General features: G+C 44.8%; 2 protein-coding genes across 2 annotated transcripts; both read left to right on the top strand.

The window, feature by feature from the left end:
• The first annotated feature begins 10,876 nt into the window (after positions 1-10,876).
• On the top strand, positions 10,877-14,188 carry LOC138366129 (golgin subfamily A member 6-like protein 2). The gene is made up of 2 exons (XM_069326869.1): positions 10,877-10,898; positions 13,482-14,188. Exons 1-2 carry the CDS (start codon positions 10,877-10,879, stop codon positions 14,186-14,188), a joined length of 729 nt encoding a protein of 242 aa, XP_069182970.1.
• A 1,023-nt stretch (positions 14,189-15,211) lies between these two features.
• Positions 15,212-17,805, top strand: LOC138366128 (golgin subfamily A member 6-like protein 2). Its single transcript, XM_069326868.1, has 4 exons — positions 15,212-15,973; positions 16,018-16,616; positions 17,205-17,293; positions 17,612-17,805. Exons 1-4 carry the CDS (start codon positions 15,212-15,214, stop codon positions 17,803-17,805), a joined length of 1,644 nt encoding a protein of 547 aa, XP_069182969.1.
• The last annotated feature ends 265 nt before the right edge of the window (positions 17,806-18,070 follow it).

Below are 18,070 nucleotides of genomic sequence, written 5' to 3'. Positions count from 1 at the left end.
AAACATGAAGTGGCCTTAGTCAACATACTCCTACCCAGACGAATTAACGCTATCATCAAGGATGAGGGGGAGTCTGGTATAGACGTCTATGCTACTTTTAAGCGAGGAACTCTTTCTAAAAGCCCAGAACATCTCATCTACACCTTCACCCCCAAAACCAACATATTATCCAGAAACATCACATTCATCACGAGTGAGCTTAGCCGACAAATAATCACCGACATGAAGCTTAGCTTCCGAGGTGATTTCAAAATATACTTCTCAGAAAGAGAACCAATCCTCACCTATGATCAATCCTTAGAGCGCGTGTTACTATCCTCTACACTTAACAATGAAGGCACTGGTTCCTTATATTCTCTTAGTCTTCAATTTAAACACAGAATAGCTAATGTACTTGGTTTTGACAGCACTCGCAAATACACCATTTATCAGGCAAAATCAGATGACATTACAGCAGCCTCAAAGATCGTGGCCTCATTCCCCCCAGACAATGACGGAGGTTGTGACTATTTACTCATTTATAGTGACGTCATCGAGCCGGATCGTTACGGGGGACAAATTGTAAATATCTTAGATGCAATCAATTATCATGACTCTTATTCTAGAGGGGCTCATCCCCTAGTGTACAAGACATTAAATACTAACACGTTGGAGAAGGTGAGCATTAAGATAACAGATCAGTTTGGGCGAAAGGTTAGTTTTGAAGATGGGAGGTCGGTTACGGTAGTCTTACACCTCCGCCCTAAGGTATAACAATATAATCTATATAAATATAAATATATATATATATATATATATATATATATATATATATATATAGAAGTGTTTACCCACATCATCGGTTATTATAAGAATAGGAGTCGGGATGTATATATATATATATATATATATATATATATATATATATATATATATATATATATATATATATATATATATATATATATATATAGAAGTGTTTACCCACATCATCGGTTATTATAAGAATAGGAGTCGGGATGCGAGTACCTTTCCACACACCCTCCCAGAAGGAGTATGGGGAGATCTTCTCCCCCCTCTCTGGGAGATACGGGGTGAGGGGGGGAGCGATGAATGACATACGCACATTCCAAGCGCCTTATCTCAGATCTGGTGGTGGTTTTTTTGGGACCTTAGCCGGCTTGGCTCGACGAGCCATACCATTTTTCATGAAAACTGTAACGCCGACTGCTATCGATTTTGGGAAAAATGTTCTTGGTGATTTAACCAGTGGTAGACGGGATGTAAAGAGCGCTCTGAGAACTCACGGTATTGATGCTCTTAAGACTGTGGGGAAGAAATTGGTAGCAGGCGGGAAAATTAAAAGACTCTCTAGGAGAAGAAAAAATAAAAATAATAAATGTAAACGAGCCCTTGGGTATAAAAATGATGTATTTTCACTACAGTAAGCAGTCATACTTCACCTTTCGGAGGAGATCATGGCGGAGGCTAGTGGAGCTGGGTTGAAAATCCCTGTAGAATATTATACTTCCAGTATTATTGACCAATTTCCTAGAAGTAACAGAATACGTAATGTGGAGAGTTCAATTGCCTCCACACAGCAAATAGACATTCTACCTGTTAACCTCCCTATTAATCAACGTTTGCGGGATAATTACTTAGAATTCCGCATCCCCGGAACCCAGGGCGCCTTCTTAGATCTAGCTAATATTGTTATAGATTTTAAGGTATCTTTAACGAAAGATGACGATACCACAAAATTGGAAGAGGATGACCATGTGGAATTTGTTAATGGGTTGTCAAATACCATGTTTAAAGGTGTTCAGGTGTTTTTAGGAGAGCAGGTAGTTGAAACAAATTCTAATTTTAATTATTGGTCGTTTATTAAATTAATTACCTCCATGCCTCCATCAAAAATGTCTTCCTTGGGGAGGATTGGAGCCTTTCGTAGGGACTGGAGTGATGATGGTGTAATCCCTAACGAATTTACTAATACATTTTTTACTGGGGCAACCGCCAAGGATAAAAAATTTATGACCGATTTAAAAGGTAAAGGATTGTCAATGTGTTTTCCCCTACTATTGGACGTAACAACCCTAGACCAATACATATTAGATAATATAGATGTGCGCCTAAGATTGGAGCTCTCCCCACATGCTTGGGTGCTAAATACAAGTGTGGACGATGGCTCTAAGTATCGGCTGCATATGGATTATGCTAAGTTGTGGGTAACACGAGTGTTCCCCTACCCAAGTGCTTACCTAGCCTTAAACAGCTCACTGTTAGCATCCCCCGACCCCATAAGCTATACTTTCAATAAAACCATTTCTAAAACATATGTCCTAGCAGGGAATCAAACTAGTCTCTTAATTGATCAGCCTTGGGCGCAAGTAATTCCTCACAGGATATTCATGGTAATTGTGCCAATGAATTATTTCGCTGGCCTTCACCAAGGTAATGGATTATATTTTGAAAATGCAAAACTGAAAAATATCGCCATGTATTTGAACAATAATGCAATTTACCGAAATGGTGGTGATTTCGACAATCATTATGCCCGCCTTTATTACGAAACTTTGAAGACATTAGGCTTAGAGCGTGATTCACTTCTAGCCTATGACACTTTTAATAAGGGAAGATCGATATTCGCCTTTGACTTAACCACCATTCAAACAAAGGATTCCCTCCCTGTGGAGAAATCTGGCAACTTGCGTATGGAGCTTGAGTTTGGCGGTGGTGTTACATATAACAGGCTGGTTTTACTGTTTGGGGAAACGACCGGGGTACTATCCATCGACGGACAGAGAACTGTTCTGTGTGACGTGCGAGCTTAAAAACATAATGAATTGTAATGATATAAATATTAATTTAAAAAATAATCTAGGGGATCGAGCACTCTACCTAGGTTGTTATAATGCTGATGAAATAGAACATTTAAATATCTCATCAAGAAAACCTATTGTTCTCATAACTAATATTTTACCATCACATAGCAGATTAACTATGGGACATTGGGTAGCTATTTATGTTGATAAAGTTAAACATCGAATGTTTTTTTTCGATAGTTATGCAATGTCGGCGGTTACTTATGGACATTATTTTCAAGGATTTATTAAAACTAACACAATAACAAAGGTGTTTGGAATGTGCTACAGACTCCAGAGTGATTTTACCCTTGCTTGTGGACTGTATTGCGTAATGTTCGTCCATAGGGTGAGTCACCTGGGGTTGCCTTCAACAGTACATTACTTACATAATGTATTTTCAAGCGTTAGTTTAAAATTAAATGATAAACGAGCCCTCGCTTATGCGAGACGATATTTTCCTATGAAACATCACTGTGTTAGGACATTTTGTAGAGGAGTAAGGGTTGGTTCTTATAGGTGGTGTAGAGAATATTTTTGTTAGCTAGGCAACCCACCTAACAGGGGGATTACCCCACATATAAAACACCTCTCACCCCACAACCTCCCTAGAAGACCCCCATCCCCCTTATCCTACAAATGGAAGGCGTCTCCCCAGAAACACACGCAGGGAAGATTGAAGTCCTTGAAGGGCCTGGTTAGTATTACCCTCACTTTCTGGTAAAGATTTATTTTTTTTCCCACAATAGAAAGTTTGCTCAACCTCTATTTTACCTCTTCTTTTTTTTTCAGTGCAATTCTTAGGACCTGTCCACATTTGTAGAGTAGTAATTCTACGAGGAAGGTCTGCCCCAAACAAGATGCTGTTACGTACCCTAATTGATGATGCCTGCTGTAGAGGACACAAGGTCGCTCCTGCAGGGGGAGAGGTATGTACTAACTGTTCTTAGAGGAAATAGAATATTTTTCAAATAAAAGATATAGTCCTATAAATTATTTTCCCCATCTCTTTCCAGAACACTTCAGATGAGAGTCAGAAGGAAAGTCGTCCAAAAGGCAACCAGCCAACTCACCCCACTCCCCCAAGAGATGGGGGAGGGGGTCAAGACCTCCCCCCACTCACCACGGATGGGGAGACGTCAGAATTCTACTCAGATGAGGAAGGGGAGGTGGAGGGGGGAGAGGGATAGGGGCCATAATTAACTTCTTATACATCATTTGTGATTTTTACCTAATAAAACATTAATAAATTCTTTGATTTTTTTTAACCCCTGGAGGAGATTTATAATTTAATACCCCTATATAAGACCCACTCGACCTCCGCTGGGTGTGGAACTCTGTTACGGTAAAGTCAAGGCCATTAGGTGCGAGGAAGGGTACGGGCGACCACCCTCACCGGGAGGAACCTGTTTTACACCTGCCCCATAGAGGAATGTGGGGGCGTAACTGGCACTCACCCACGAGTGTTTATTATACAAATAAATTCATTTTTACTTAAATATATTGTCATACTTTACTGTAAATGAACATGATCATAGTGGCACATAATAGATACCTATCTTCACTGTTTTTTCGACTGCTACCACTCACACCTTGGGTGACCTAATATGGAGTGGCACTATGTGGCTCCCCGCTTCTGATTTTCTTATCTGATTACCCTACATAGGTGGCTCTATCTGTCTCCAAATAATCTACTCACCTGTTAACTACTCTGACACCGAAAAAGTTCTTTCTAACGTCCCTGTGGCTCCTTTAGGTACTCAGTTTCCATCTGTGTCCCCTTATTTGCGTACCGCCAGTGTTGAATCGTTTATCCTTGTCTATCCTTTCAATTCCCCTGAGAATTTTGTAGGTAGTGATCATGTCTCCCCTTACTCTTCTGTCTTCCAGTGTCGTAAGGTGCATTTCCCGCAGCCTTTCCACATAATTCATGCCGCTTAGTTCTGGGACTAGTCTAGTAACATACCTCTGAACTTTTTCCAGCTTCGTCTTGTGCTTGACAAGGTACAGGCTCCATGCTGGGGCCGAATACTACAGAACTGGTCTTACGTATGTGGTGTACAAGATTCTGAATGATTCCTTACACAGGTTCCTGAAGGCTGTTCTGATGTTAGCCAGCCTCGCATATGCCGCAGACGTTATTCTCTTTATGTGGGCTTCAGGAGACAGGTTTGGTGTGATATCAATTCCTATATCTTTCTCTCTTTCCGTTTCATTAAGTACTTCATCTCCTATTCTGTATCTTGTGTCTGGCCTCCTCCACCGCGTAGTTTCATTACTTTGCATTTACTCGGGTTAAATTTTAGCAGCCATTTGTTGGTCCATTCATTCAGTCTGTCTAGGTCGTCCTGTGTCCTCCTATTATCATCCACTGTTTCAATCCATCAAATGTTTTTTTGCATCATCAGCAAACATTGAGAGAAACGATTCTATACCCGTTGGGAGATCATTTACATATATTAAAAACAGTACTGGTCCAAGGACTGACCCCTGCGGGATTCCACTTGTGACGTCACGCCAATCCGAGACCTCACCCCGCACAGTGACTCGTTTTCTTGTTTTGATTAGGAACTCCCTTATCCAATGGAGTACCTCCCCTTTCACACCAGCCTGTATTTCCAGCTTTTTTAATAGTCTCTTGTGTGGTACTGTATCAAAGGCTTTCTGGCAATTCAAAAATATGCAGTCTGCTCATCTCTCTTTCTTGCCTGATTTTTGTTGCCTGGTCGTAAAATTCAATTATCCCTGTGAGGCAGGACTTGCCATCCCTGAACCCATGTTGATGCGGTGTTACAAAGTTCCTTCGCTCCAGATGTTCCACTAGCTTTCTTCACACAATCTTCTCCATCAGCTTTCATGGTATGCAGGTTAGGGACTCTGGCCTGTAGTTCAGTGCCTCTTGTCTATCCCGTTTCTAGTATATCGGGACTACATTAGCTGCTTTCCAAATTTCTGGCAGTTCCCCTGTTGCCAGTGATTTGTTATACACTATGGAGAGTGGCAAGCACAGTGCTTCTGCTCCTTCCTTTAGTATTTAAGGGGAGATTTCATCTGGGCCATCACGTCCAACACTAGAAACAACTTCCTTACTTCCCAACTGGTAATCTCAATCTCTTATAGTGGTTCCTGGTGAACTATTCCCTCTCTTATCTCTGGAATCTCTTCTTGCTCTAAAGTAAAGATCTCCTGGAATTTCTTATTCAGTTCCTCGCACACTTCCTTGTCATTTATAGTGAATCCTATTATAGACTGTGGGTTGGTTGGTGTTGTCGTCGTTGATCCTTCTCTACGGACAACCCAACCCACAACTCGGTAGAGTGCTTACACTTCACTAGGAGATCACACTAGGCGCTTCTGGCTCTTGGAGAGGGGCTCCACGTCACACGTTTAGGGGATGCGGCTCCAACACTCAGCCTCGTTGTCACGTGCACACACCCACTCGAGCCGCTGTGACTCCCCACTCTCTCCTTAGGTGATATGATCTCCTCAATCCCCTTTTGACTTATTAGTATTACCTTTTACCCTGTCCAGAGCAGTGGTTCTTGGTTCTTTCTCTCTCTCTCTCTCCTTCGTTACTACCTCCTGGGAAGCCTCACTAGGACAAGGGCAAACACTAGCAAATTGTGACACATTTACTGAACAAAGCACATACACGATACATACACACATATAATAATAATGAATCCTATACTCTATAATATCACAATCAGGTTGCACTCCAATACCATCAGAACTCTATTATCAGCTTATCAAGTGGTATCCTATCTCCTGGTTCACCACCTGATACTATTAACCTCCTCAAGTTGGTCAAGCCTACATACACTGTTGCACCATCAGCAAGATAACATATATATATAGAAAATCAGCATTTGAATGCAATAACATATACCAGTACAAATGTTAATTGATACTTCAGTATAAAAAAAACTCCTTGACATAAGAATGCCAACAGTCACTCACCTCTCACTGCGTCTTGCACGCTAATGACAACCAAACATTATCAACTCCCTACTAGTAATCCACCAGAACTTCCCCTTCCACCTCTGGAAGTTCACTACCCTAATATCTTTAGGTTCTTCCGGGCTTCACTACCAGGATCCTCTGCAGCTCCTCCAGGCTGCTATCATGAAGTTTCCTTGTGCAACTACGGTGCTTCACCCTTCTGTTATGTTCTTCCACAGCTCTCTTGGCTGCTACACCACCTCTACAGAAGCACGTGACACTCCTCTTCTCTGCTGCTTCTCCTCACAGCTCGAGGTCCTCTGCTCCACTACCTTGGAGTCTCATCAGCTACATCATCTGCTGGCTTCGAAGTTCTCAGCAACTTCTTCCCCAAAAGACAAACCTGCAACCCATCGACACTCCAATAAAACGTTCCCCTTTAACACATAAACAAAAATAACCACACAATATGCTTGCCTCAAACCTCTATCTGTTCTCTACATACAGTGAGAGTGGACTCCCCCGTTTTGGGCGGGTCTATACTCCACCTCGCCTGGCGGCGGTCCTCACTCACTGGGAGGGTCTTCCTCCATCCGGAGCCGGGCTCCCTCAGTCGTCCGTCAGAGCTCAGAGGGGATGGACGTCGCTCCGTGCTCCTCCCTCTTCACTCTCCTATTTCAGGCCTTCTGCCTTATTAAAACATGTCTAACCTATAAATAAACATCGCTACTGTCGCTGGGCACACGACCAACTACAAACAATCACTATGAACTGGCGTTTATCGTGCTTACCACAGATTAATTGGTCGAGGGCGCTTTCCCTCTGACGGCGTCTGGTCAGGGCGCTCCCACGGCCCACAATAATGCCTCCGGGCGGCTTAATATTCACTAATTATCGTCCACGACTTGAGACCACACGTCCCCAGCTCGATTCCACAGCTGGCACGTCTGCACACTTCTCTTCTCTTAGAGATATATCACTAGGGGTTCCCTTCTGACGGGAGCTCAACGGAGCGCGGCTTCCCCCTGCGATGTCTGGCACTCAAGTGAGGTCAAGGTCCTCCGGAAGCGAGCCTCACGCCTCCAGCAAAATGTCCACATCTCCTAGCCAGTCATTTATCTATTTCCTTACTTACTGCCCATAATCTTAAATTGTTTTACATATCCAACCAGCCATTTTTTCATATGGGTTATCACCTCAATATTTGCTAGACCTTCTAGTTAGGTCAGGCTTGCTGAATAACTCTCAAGGAGGGAGACTCGTTTCTCCTGTAGGCTGAGATCATAACAATCCTTCTGCCCCTATTCTTAATTTCATTGCCTGTTCCTTTACTATTATTTTTCTCCTGATGTGGCTGTGCAGCAATTTAGGTTGAGTCTTTGCCTTGCTCGCGATGTCATTTTCGTATTGTCTTTCTTCCTCTCTTCTCATTCTGACATATTCATTCCTGGCATTCTGGTATCTTTCTCTGCTCTCCAGTGTCCTGTTATTCCTATAGTTTATCCATGCCCTTATACTTTGCTGCTTAGCTAGCCTACATCTCTGATTAAACCATGGGTTTCTCATCTTCATTTCATTGTTTTCCTTTTGGACTGGGACAAACTTGTTTGCTGCTTCCTTTCACTTGTGCGTGATGAAGTCCATCATGTCAGGGCCGTCTTTCTCCTCAGCTCTGTTTCCCATGTTATATCTGTTAGGAATTTTCTTAACTCCTGGTAGTTTCCCTTCCGCAATGCCAGTTTTTTTGTTTTCAGTATCCCTCCTCGAGTTCAATAACCCTTCCTCAACCAGATACTCAAACGCCAGTACACTGTGGTCGCTCATTCCTACTGGGGCCTCATTGCCGATTTCCCTTATGTCGGAGTCGTTCAGAGTGAAGACTAGGTCGAGTCTCGCTGGTTTCTCGTTTCCTCTCATCCTTGTGGGTTCCCTGACATGTTGGTTTAGAAGGTTTCTTGGCGCCACCTCCATTAGTTGGGCACTCCATGTATCCTCTCCTCCATGCGGTTCCTTGTTCTCCCAGTCTATCCTTCCTCTATCCACTGTGTGAGAGTGTGTGTGTGTGTGTGTGAGCGAGTGTGTGTGCGTGTGTATGTGTTTGAAGGTTTGCGTGTAAGTGTGCATGTGTGTGTGTACTCACCTATTTGTACTAACCTATTTGTGCTTGCGTGGATTGAGCTGTGGCTCTTTGGTCCCGCCTCTGAACTGTCAATCAACTGGTGTACAGGTTACTGAGCCTATTGGACTCTATCATATCGACACTTGAAACTGTATGGAGACAGCCTCCACCACATCACTTCCTAATGCATTCCATTTGTCAACAACTCTGACACTAAAAAAGTTCTTTCTAATATCTATATGGCTTATTTGAGCACTCAGTTTCCACCTGTATTCCCTTAGTGCGTATGCCCCTTATGATAATTATTTAAATAACCCATCTTTATTTACCCTATCAATTCCTATGAAAATCTTGAATGTGGTGAATATGTTCTCCCCCTAACTCTTCTGTCTTCCAGCGACGTGAGGTTTAATTACCGTGGTCTCTCCTCGTAGCTCATACCTCTCAGCTCGGGTACTAGTCTGGTGGCAAACCTTTGAACCTTTTCCAATTTAGTCTTATCCTTACTAGATATGACATGACCCCCTCCATGCTGGGGCTGCATACGCCATGATTAGCCTGACATATGTGGTATACAAAGTGCTGAATGATTTCTTACACAAGTTACTAAATGCCGTTCTTATGTTAGCCAACCTGGCATATGCTGCTGATGTTATCCTCTTGATATGGGCTGCAGGGAGACAGGTCTTTGCGTGATATTAACCCCCAAGTCTTTTCTCTCTCTGACTCTTGGAGAATTTCATATCCCAAATGATACCTTGTATCTGGCCTCCTGCTCCCTACACCTATCTTCATTACATTACATTTGCTTGGGTTAAAATCTAACAACCACTTGTTCGACTATTCCTTCAGTTTGTCTAGGTCTTCTCGAATCCTCAAGCAGTCCTTCTCTGTCTTAATCCTTCTCATAATTTTCGCACCGTCAGCAAGCATTGAGGGAAATGAGTCTATAACCTCCGGGAGATCATTTACGTATATCAGAAACAGGATAGTACCGAGTACAGAGACCTGGGGGACTCCACTGATGTCGCTAATCTGAGGTTTCAACCCTCACCGTAACTCTCTGCTTCCTATTGCTTAGGTACCCCCTTATCCACTGGAGCACCTTACCAGCTACACCTGCCTGTCTCTCCAGCTTATGTACCAGCCTCTTATGGGATACTGTGCCAAAGGCTTTCCGACAATCCAAGAAAATGCAGTCCACCCAGTCTTCTCTTTCTTGCTTAATCTTTGTCACCTGGTCGTAGAATTCTGTTAAGCCAGAAAGGGAAAATTTACCCTCCCTGAACCCATGTTGGCGATTTGTCACGAAGTCCCTTCTCTCCAGATGTGTTACCAGTTTTTTTCTCACGATTTTCTCCATCACCTTGCATGGTATACAAGTCAAGGACACTGGCCTGTAGTTCAGTGTCTCTTGTCTGTCACCCTTTTTGTATATTGGGACCACATTCGCCGTCTTCCATATTTCTTGTAGGTCTCCCGTCTCCAGTGACCTACTATACTCTATGGAGAGTGGCAAGCAAAGTGCCTCTGCGCACTCTTTTAGTACCCATGGTGAGATCCCGTCTGGATCCTGACTGTGTGTGTGAGCATGAGCTCGTAACGTGTGAGTTTGTGCGTGTGAACGAGTGTGTGCGCGTGAACGAGTGTGTGCGTGTGTGTATGTGAGTGTGTGCGTGTGAGCGGGTGCGTGTGAGCGTGTGTGTGTTTAGGCGTGTGTGTGTGTGTGTGTGTGTGATCGAATGCCTGTGAGGGTGTGCTTGTGAGCGTGTGCATGTGTTTGAGCGTGTGTGTGTGTGTGTCTATTTTTTTGAGTGTGTATGGAAAGACTACTAGTCACACACAACACTAGTTGTGTGTGACAGTAGAGAAGGTGCCATCAGTGCCTGGGTTGTGTGTGTCAGTAGAGAAGGTGCCATCAGTGCCTGGGGAATACAACACTCTCGCCTGGGGTCACACCCTTGGTGACGGGATGCTGGCGGTGCTGAGAGCTGGTCAGTGCCTATAGCCTCTTTACGCCTCACAAGAGATCGTCGCCTACAAACTTGTATACCACTCTTTCATCTCTTCTCTCTCACTCTTATGTCTCTCTCTCTCTCTCTCTCTCTCTCTCTCTCTCTCTCTCTCTCTCTCTCTCTCTCTCTCTCTCTCTCTCTCTCTCTCTCTCTCTCTCTCTCTGTCTCTCAGCTCTCTCTCTCTCTCTCTGTCTCTCAGCTCTCTCTTCCTTCTCTCTCGCTCTACTCTATCTTTTTGTTTATTTCCTCTCTCCTTCTGTCTGTCTCCCTTTGTTTCTCTCCTCTGTCTTTATGTCGGCCTCTTTCCAAATGCAATAATTATACCTAATAATTCTAATAATTAATAATTAACATCAACGTTTTAAAAACCTTTACTCTAAAACATTATGTCATAACATTTAAAACATGTTTTAATAAAACGTTATGACCTCAGGTTTTATAATCGTATTTACAAATTCTCAAAACATATATAGTAAACGAAATTTAAAACGTGACAAAACTATCAAATGTGGATTTTATCACGTTTTGAAAATGAGAAAATATTTGATGGGGTTGGGGGGTTGGGGGGGGGTTGACTTCCTGTACGTGTGTGTTGGGGGGGGGGTTGACTTCCTGTACGTGTGTGTTGGGGGGGGGGGTTGACTTCCTGTACGTGTGTGTTGGGGGGGGGTTGACTTCCTGTACGTATAGGGGATGACTGCCTGTACGTGTGGGGGGATGACTGCCTGTACGTGTGGGGGGATGACTGCCTGTACGTGTGGGGGGATGACTGCCTGTACGTGTGGGGGGATGACTGCCTGTACGTGTGAGGGGATGACGGCCTGTACGTGTGGGGGGATGACTGCCTGTACGTGTGGGGGGATTACTGCCTGTACGTGTGGGGGGATGACTGCCTGTACGTGTGGGGGGATGACTGCCTGTACGTGTGGGGGGATGACTGCCTGTACGTGTGGGGGGATGACTGCCTGTACGTGTGGGGGGATGACTGCCTGTACGTGTGAGGGGGATGACTGCCTGTACGTGTGGGGGGATGACTGCCTGTACGTGTGGGGGATGACTGCCTGTACGTGTGGGGGGATGACTGCCTGTACGTGTGGGGGATGACTGCCTGTACGTGTGAGGGGGAATGACTCTCTGTACTTGTGTGTGGGGGGAGGGTTGACCGTCTATGCTCTGAGTGGGGGGGGGTTGACTGTCTATACGTGTGTGTGGGGGGTTGACTGTCTATACGTATGTGTGGGGGGTTGACTGTCTATACGTATGTGTGGGGGGTTGACTGTCTATACGTGTGTGTGGGGGGTTACTGTCTATACGTGTGTGTTGGGGGTTACTGTCTATACGTGTGTGTGGGGGGTTACTGTCTATACGTGTGTGTGGGGGGTTACTGTCTATACGTGTGTGTGGGGGGTTACTGTCTATACGTGTGTGTGGGGGGTTGACTGTCTATACGTGTGTGTGGGGGGTTACTGTCTATACGTGTGTGTGGGGGTTACTGTCTATATGTGTGTGTGTGTGGGGGGTTACTGTCTATACTTGTGTGTGGGGGGTTACTGTCTATACGTGCGTGGGGGGGGTTACTGTCTATACATGTGTGTGTGGGGGGTTACTGTCTATACGTGTGTGTGTGGGGGGTTACTGTCTATACGTGTGTGTGGGGGGTTAATGTCTATACGTGTGTGTGTGGGGGAGGGGGGTTGACTGTTTATGCTCTGAGTGGGGGGGGGGTTGACTCTTTATACGTGTGTGTGTGGGGGCTTGACTGTCTATACGTTTGTTTGTGTGGGGGTTGACTGGCTATACGTGTGTGTGGGGTGGGGGGGTGACTGTTTATACGTGTGTTGGGCGGTTGAATGTCTATGCTCGTGAGTGTAGGGGTTGACTGTCAATTCGCATGAGTTGGGGGTTTATGGTCTATTCTTGTGAGCTGTCGGGGGGGGGGGGAGGGAGGGGAGGGAAAACACACAGAGAACACAGTCGCCCTCAGCTTAAAGATGTTACCATCATTGTGTATTAATTTTTTTCATATATAATCACGAATCTTTTACTACTCCCATAACACTTAGTGGTGCAAGAAGTTATGGAATTTTATATTTAGTTCCTTTTCGCTTGTCTCTGTTAACCAAAAAAAGGCTACGAGTTAGTATACTTACAGGGATAATGATGATCTGGTAGCTGGAGGGGAGGATAATGATGATCTGGTAGCTGGAGGGGAGGATAATGATGATCTGGTAGCTGGAGGGGAGGATAATGATGATCTGGTAGCTGGAGGGGAGGATAATGATGATCTGGTAGCTGGAGGGGAGGATAATGATGATCTGGTAGCTGGAGGGGAGGATAATGATGATCTGGTAGCTGGAGGGGAGGATAATGAAGATCTGGTAGCTGGAGGGGAGGATAATGATGATCTGGTAGCTGGAGGGCAGGATAATGATGATCTGGTAGCTGGAGGGGAGGATAATGAAGATCTGGTAGCTGGAGGGGAGGATAATGATGATCTGGTAGCTGGAGGGGAGGATAATGATGATCTGGTAGCTGGAGGGGAGGATAATGATGATCTGGTAGCTGGAGGGGAGGATAATGAAGATCTGGTAGCTGGAGGGGAGGATAATGATGATCTGGTAGCTGGAGGGCAGGATAATGATGATCTGGTAGCTGGAGGGGAGGATAATGAAGATCTGGTAGCTGGAGGGGAGGATAATGATGATCTGGTAGCTGGAGGGGAGGATAATGATGATCTGGTAGCTGGAGGGGAGGATAATGATGATCTGGTAGCTGGAGGGCAGGATAATGATGATCTGGTAGCTGGAGGGCAGGATAATGATGATCTGGTAGCTGGAGGGCAGGATAATGATGATCTGGTAGCTGGAGGGCAGGATAATGATGATCTGGTAGCTGGAGGGGAGGATAATGATGATCTGGTAGCTGGAGGGCAGGATAATGATGATCTGGTAGCTGGAGGGGAGGATAATGATGATCTGGTAGCTGGAGGGGAGGATAATGATGATCTGGTAGCTGGAGGGGAGGATAATGATGATCTGGTAGCTGGAGGGCAGGATAATGATGATCTGGTAGCTGGAGGGCAGGATAATGATGATCTGGTAGCTGGAGGGGAGGATAATGATGATCTGGTAGCTGGAGGGCAGGATAATGATGATCTGGTAGCTGGAGGGGAGGATAATGATGATCTGGTAGCTGGAGGGGAGGATAATGATGATCTGGTAGCTGGAGGGGAGGATAATGATGATCTGGTAGCTGGAGGGGCAGGATAATGATGATCTGGTAGCTGGAGGGGAGGATAATGATGATCTGGTAGCTGGAGGGCAGGATAATGATGATCTGGTAGCTGGAGGGGAGGATAATGATGATCTGGTAGCTGGAGGGGAGGATAATGATGATCTGGTAGCTGGAGGGGCAGGATAATGATGATCTGGTAGCTGGAGGGGAGGATAATGATGATCTGGTAGCTGGAGGGGAGGATAATGATGATCTGGTAGCTGGAGGGGAGGATAATGATGATCTGGTAGCTGGAGGGGAGGATAATGATGATCTGGTAGCTGGAGGGGAGGATAATGATGATCTGGTAGCTGGAGGGGAGGATAATGATGATCTGGTAGCTGGAGGGGAGGATAATGATGATCTGGTAGCTGGAGGGGAGGATAATGATGATCTGGTAGCTGGAGGGGAGGATAATGATGATCTGGTAGCTGGAGGGGAGGATAATGATGATCTGGTAGCTGGAGGGGAGGATAAGGAATGATCTGGTAGCTGGAGGGGAGGATAATGATGATCTGGTAGCTGGAGGGGAGGATAATGATGATCTGGTAGCTGGAGGGGAGGATAATGATGATCTGGTAGCTGGAGGGGAGGATAATGATGATCTGGTAGCTGGAGGGGAGGATAATGATGATCTGGTAGCTGGAGGGGAGGATAATGATGATCTGGTAGCTGGAGGGGAGGATAATGATGATCTGGTAGCTGGAGGGGAGGATAATGATGATCTGGTAGCTGGAGGGGAGGATAATGATGATCTGGTAGCTGGAGGGGAGGATAATGATGATCTGGTAGCTGGAGGGGAGGATAATGATGATCTGGTAGCTGGAGGGGAGGATAATGAAGATCTGGTAGCTGGAGGGCAAGGATAATGAAGATCTGGTAGCTGGAGGGGAGGATAATGATGATCTGGTAGCTGGAGGGGCAGGATAATGAAGATCTGGTAGCTGGAGGGCAGGATAATGAAGATCTGGTAGCTGGAGGGGAGGATAATGATGATCTGGTAGCTGGAGGGGAGGATAATGAAGATCCTGGTAGCTGGAGGGCAGGATAATGAAGATCTGGTAGCTGGAGGGGAGGATAATGAAGATCTGGTAGCTGGAGGGCAGGATAATGAAGATCTGGTAGCTGGAGGGGAGGATAATGATGATCTGGTAGCTGGAGGGGAGGATAATGAAGATCTGGTAGCTGGAGGGCAGGATAATGAAGATCTGGTAGCTGGAGGGGAGGATAATGAAGATCTGGTAGCTGGAGGGCAGGATAATGAAGATCTGGTAGCTGGAGGGGAGGATAATGAAGATCTGGTAGCTGGAGGGGAGGATAATGAAGATCTGGTAGCTGGAGGGGAGGATAATGAAGATCTGGTAGCTGGAGGGGAGGATAATGAAGATCTGGTAGCTGGAGGGGAGGATAATGAAGATCTGGTAGCTGGAGGGGAGGATAATGAAGATCTGGTAGCTGGAGGGGAGGATAATGAAGATCTGGTAGCTGGAGGGGAGGATAATGAAGATCTGGTAGCTGGAGGGGAGGATAATGAAGATCTGGTAGCTGGAGGGGGGGATAATGAAGATCTGGTAGCTGGAGGGGAGGATAATGAAGATCTGGTAGCTGGAGGGGAGGATAATGAAGATCTGGTAGCTGGAGGGGAGGATAATGAAGATCTGGTAGCTGGAGGGGAGGATAATGAAGATCTGGTAGCTGGAGGGCAGGATAATGAAGATCTGGTAGCTGGAGGGGAGGATAATGAAGATCTGGTAGCTGGAGGGGAGGATAATGAAGATCTGGTAGCTGGAGGGGGGATAATGAAGATCTGGTAGCTGGAGGGGAGGATAATGAAGATCTGGTAGCTGGAGGGGGGGATATTGAAGATCTGGTAGCTGGAGGGGAGGATAATGAAGATCTGGTAGCTGGAGGGGAGGATAATGAAGATCTGGTAGCTGGAGGGGAGGATAATGAAGATCTGGTAGCTGGAGGGGAGGATAATGAAGATCTGGTAGCTGGAGGGGAGGATAATGAAGATCTGGTAGCTGGAGGGGAGGATAATGAAGATCTGGTAGCTGGAGGGGAGGATAATGAAGATCTGGTAGCTGGAGGGGAGGATAATGAAGATCTGGTAGCTGGAGGGGAGGATAATGAAGATCTGGTAGCTGGAGGGGAGGATAATGAAGATCTGGTAGCTGGAGGGGAGGATAATGAAGATCTGGTAGCTGGAGGGGAGGATAATGAAGATCTGGTAGCTGGAGGGGAGGATAATGAAGATCTGGTAGCTGGAGGGGAGGATAATGAAGATCTGGTAGCTGGAGGGGAGGATAATGAAGATCTGGTAGCTGGAGGGGAGGATAATGAAGATCTGGTAGCTGGAGGGGAGGAAATATTTCAAATTTCAATATCTTTATTGTCTCAAAACCACAAAAAAGAAACTATTTGGTTAGAATTAAACGAAAAATCGAAAAAAAAACTTATAATATGAGTTACATTCAGGCCATCAAACTTAAACATAATGGAAGCAAAGCATCTATGGGATGAAATATCAGCAGCTTCTAAGTCAAACAGTATTTGCAGAATGTCTTACTTTAATTTTAATGGAATAAGTTGGCTTAACAGAAAAAGGAATAACGTACGAGAAGATTTTCTAGAATTAATAGACGCTTATTCCTTGAACAACACATTAAACCAACGCGGGAAAACATTATTTTCATCTCGGTGTTGGTTAACAGGGAGATACAAATTAATGATATCGAAATAGGGAGTGAGCAAAGGAACAGTAATCACAAAGAAATCAGATTTAGCATAGAATGTAATAGATTTGTTGGAGAAAAATTCTGTTAAGGTGACAGATTTCCGAAAAGCTGATTTTAATGACCTTAAATTTTTTGGGGTGAAACAGATTAGCAAGGCATGGAAAGGGAGGGGGAGGGGGCCTGTCGTGGAGCGAGACGTGAACCCAGCAATGCATGACATAAGAAGAGCTTTCGATGTAGATTCAAAATATAACTTATTTAAAAATATTGTAAGCAAAGCACAGGAACGTAGTATACCATACAAATTGAATAGATCGAATAATGGCCCGAAATGGAAAACAAAGGATATGAAGAACCTTATAGGTAGAAAGAGAGCTTGGTAAAAAAGGATTAAGAATGGGGAAGTCAGTTGAGAACAAGAATTCGTACAACTGGTTTGAAATGTTTAAAAGTAGATAAGGAGGGCAAAAAGAAACTATGAAGTTCGCATAGCAGGTCAAACAGAGAGAGAGATCCTCAAGGTTTTTTCAGTTATATCGAACAAAGATTAGGGAAAGGACAGGTCCATTAAAAACTGAAACAGGTCAGTTAACTGATAACGACGAAGAGATGAGTAGTATTTTAGATAAATAATTTATCTCTTTGTATTTACTAAAGATGAACTTAACATTATGCCCTCAGCCGAAAAAGTCTATGAGGGTGGAGAAGAGGAAGTGGACAGGATGACTAGTTTAGCAGTTACCAGGGAGGATGTTATTAATCAAATAGTGAAACTCAAGCCAAGCAAATCCCCAGGGCCGGACAAAGTGTTTGCCAGGGTCCTTAAAGAATGCAAAGTGGAGCTTTGCGAGCTGTCGTCTACCATAACTCATTAGAGTTAGGCAGATTTTCGTACGGGCCAAAAGGCCTTATGCAGTTACCTTCATTAGTTTATTTTTTGCTGCTAACCGTCATGCTCACCAGTATGACCATTGTGACCTTTATTTATACTCTCAGAACCAGCTTTAAATTGGTCACTTGCCTCACCTTTTTCTTGTTTACGGAATAATATCATTTCCAGATGCCACCGACACTTTGCTCTCGCTGCAAACGAAATGTCACTTGCTGTTTCTAATTAATTTTGTACTTCTGTAACTTGGA

The sequence above is a fragment of the Procambarus clarkii genome, chromosome 18 (genome assembly GCF_040958095.1).
Source record: "Procambarus clarkii isolate CNS0578487 chromosome 18, FALCON_Pclarkii_2.0, whole genome shotgun sequence".
In the NCBI taxonomy this organism is placed as follows: domain Eukaryota; kingdom Metazoa; phylum Arthropoda; class Malacostraca; order Decapoda; family Cambaridae; genus Procambarus; species Procambarus clarkii.
Note: the sequence above shows the minus strand (reverse complement) of the source record. Positions and strands in the feature narration are given on the sequence as shown.

Excerpts from the sequence above, each read along its gene's own strand:
- LOC138366129 (XM_069326869.1), top strand. The coding sequence starts at position 10,877 with ATGCTGGCGGTGCTGAGAGCTG. Across the intron at positions 10,899-13,481 it reads GCTGGCGGTGCTGAGAGCTG|CTGGAGGGGAGGATAATGAA; the intron begins GTCAGTGCCTAT and ends ATGATCTGGTAG.
- LOC138366128 (XM_069326868.1), top strand. The coding sequence starts at position 15,212 with ATGAAGATCCTGGTAGCTGGAGGGCAGGATAATGAAGATCTGGTAGCT. Across the intron at positions 16,617-17,204 it reads CACAAAAAAGAAACTATTTG|CAAAGCACAGGAACGTAGTA; the intron begins GTTAGAATTAAA and ends AAATATTGTAAG. Across the intron at positions 17,294-17,611 it reads GGATATGAAGAACCTTATAG|CCGAAAAAGTCTATGAGGGT; the intron begins GTAGAAAGAGAG and ends TTATGCCCTCAG.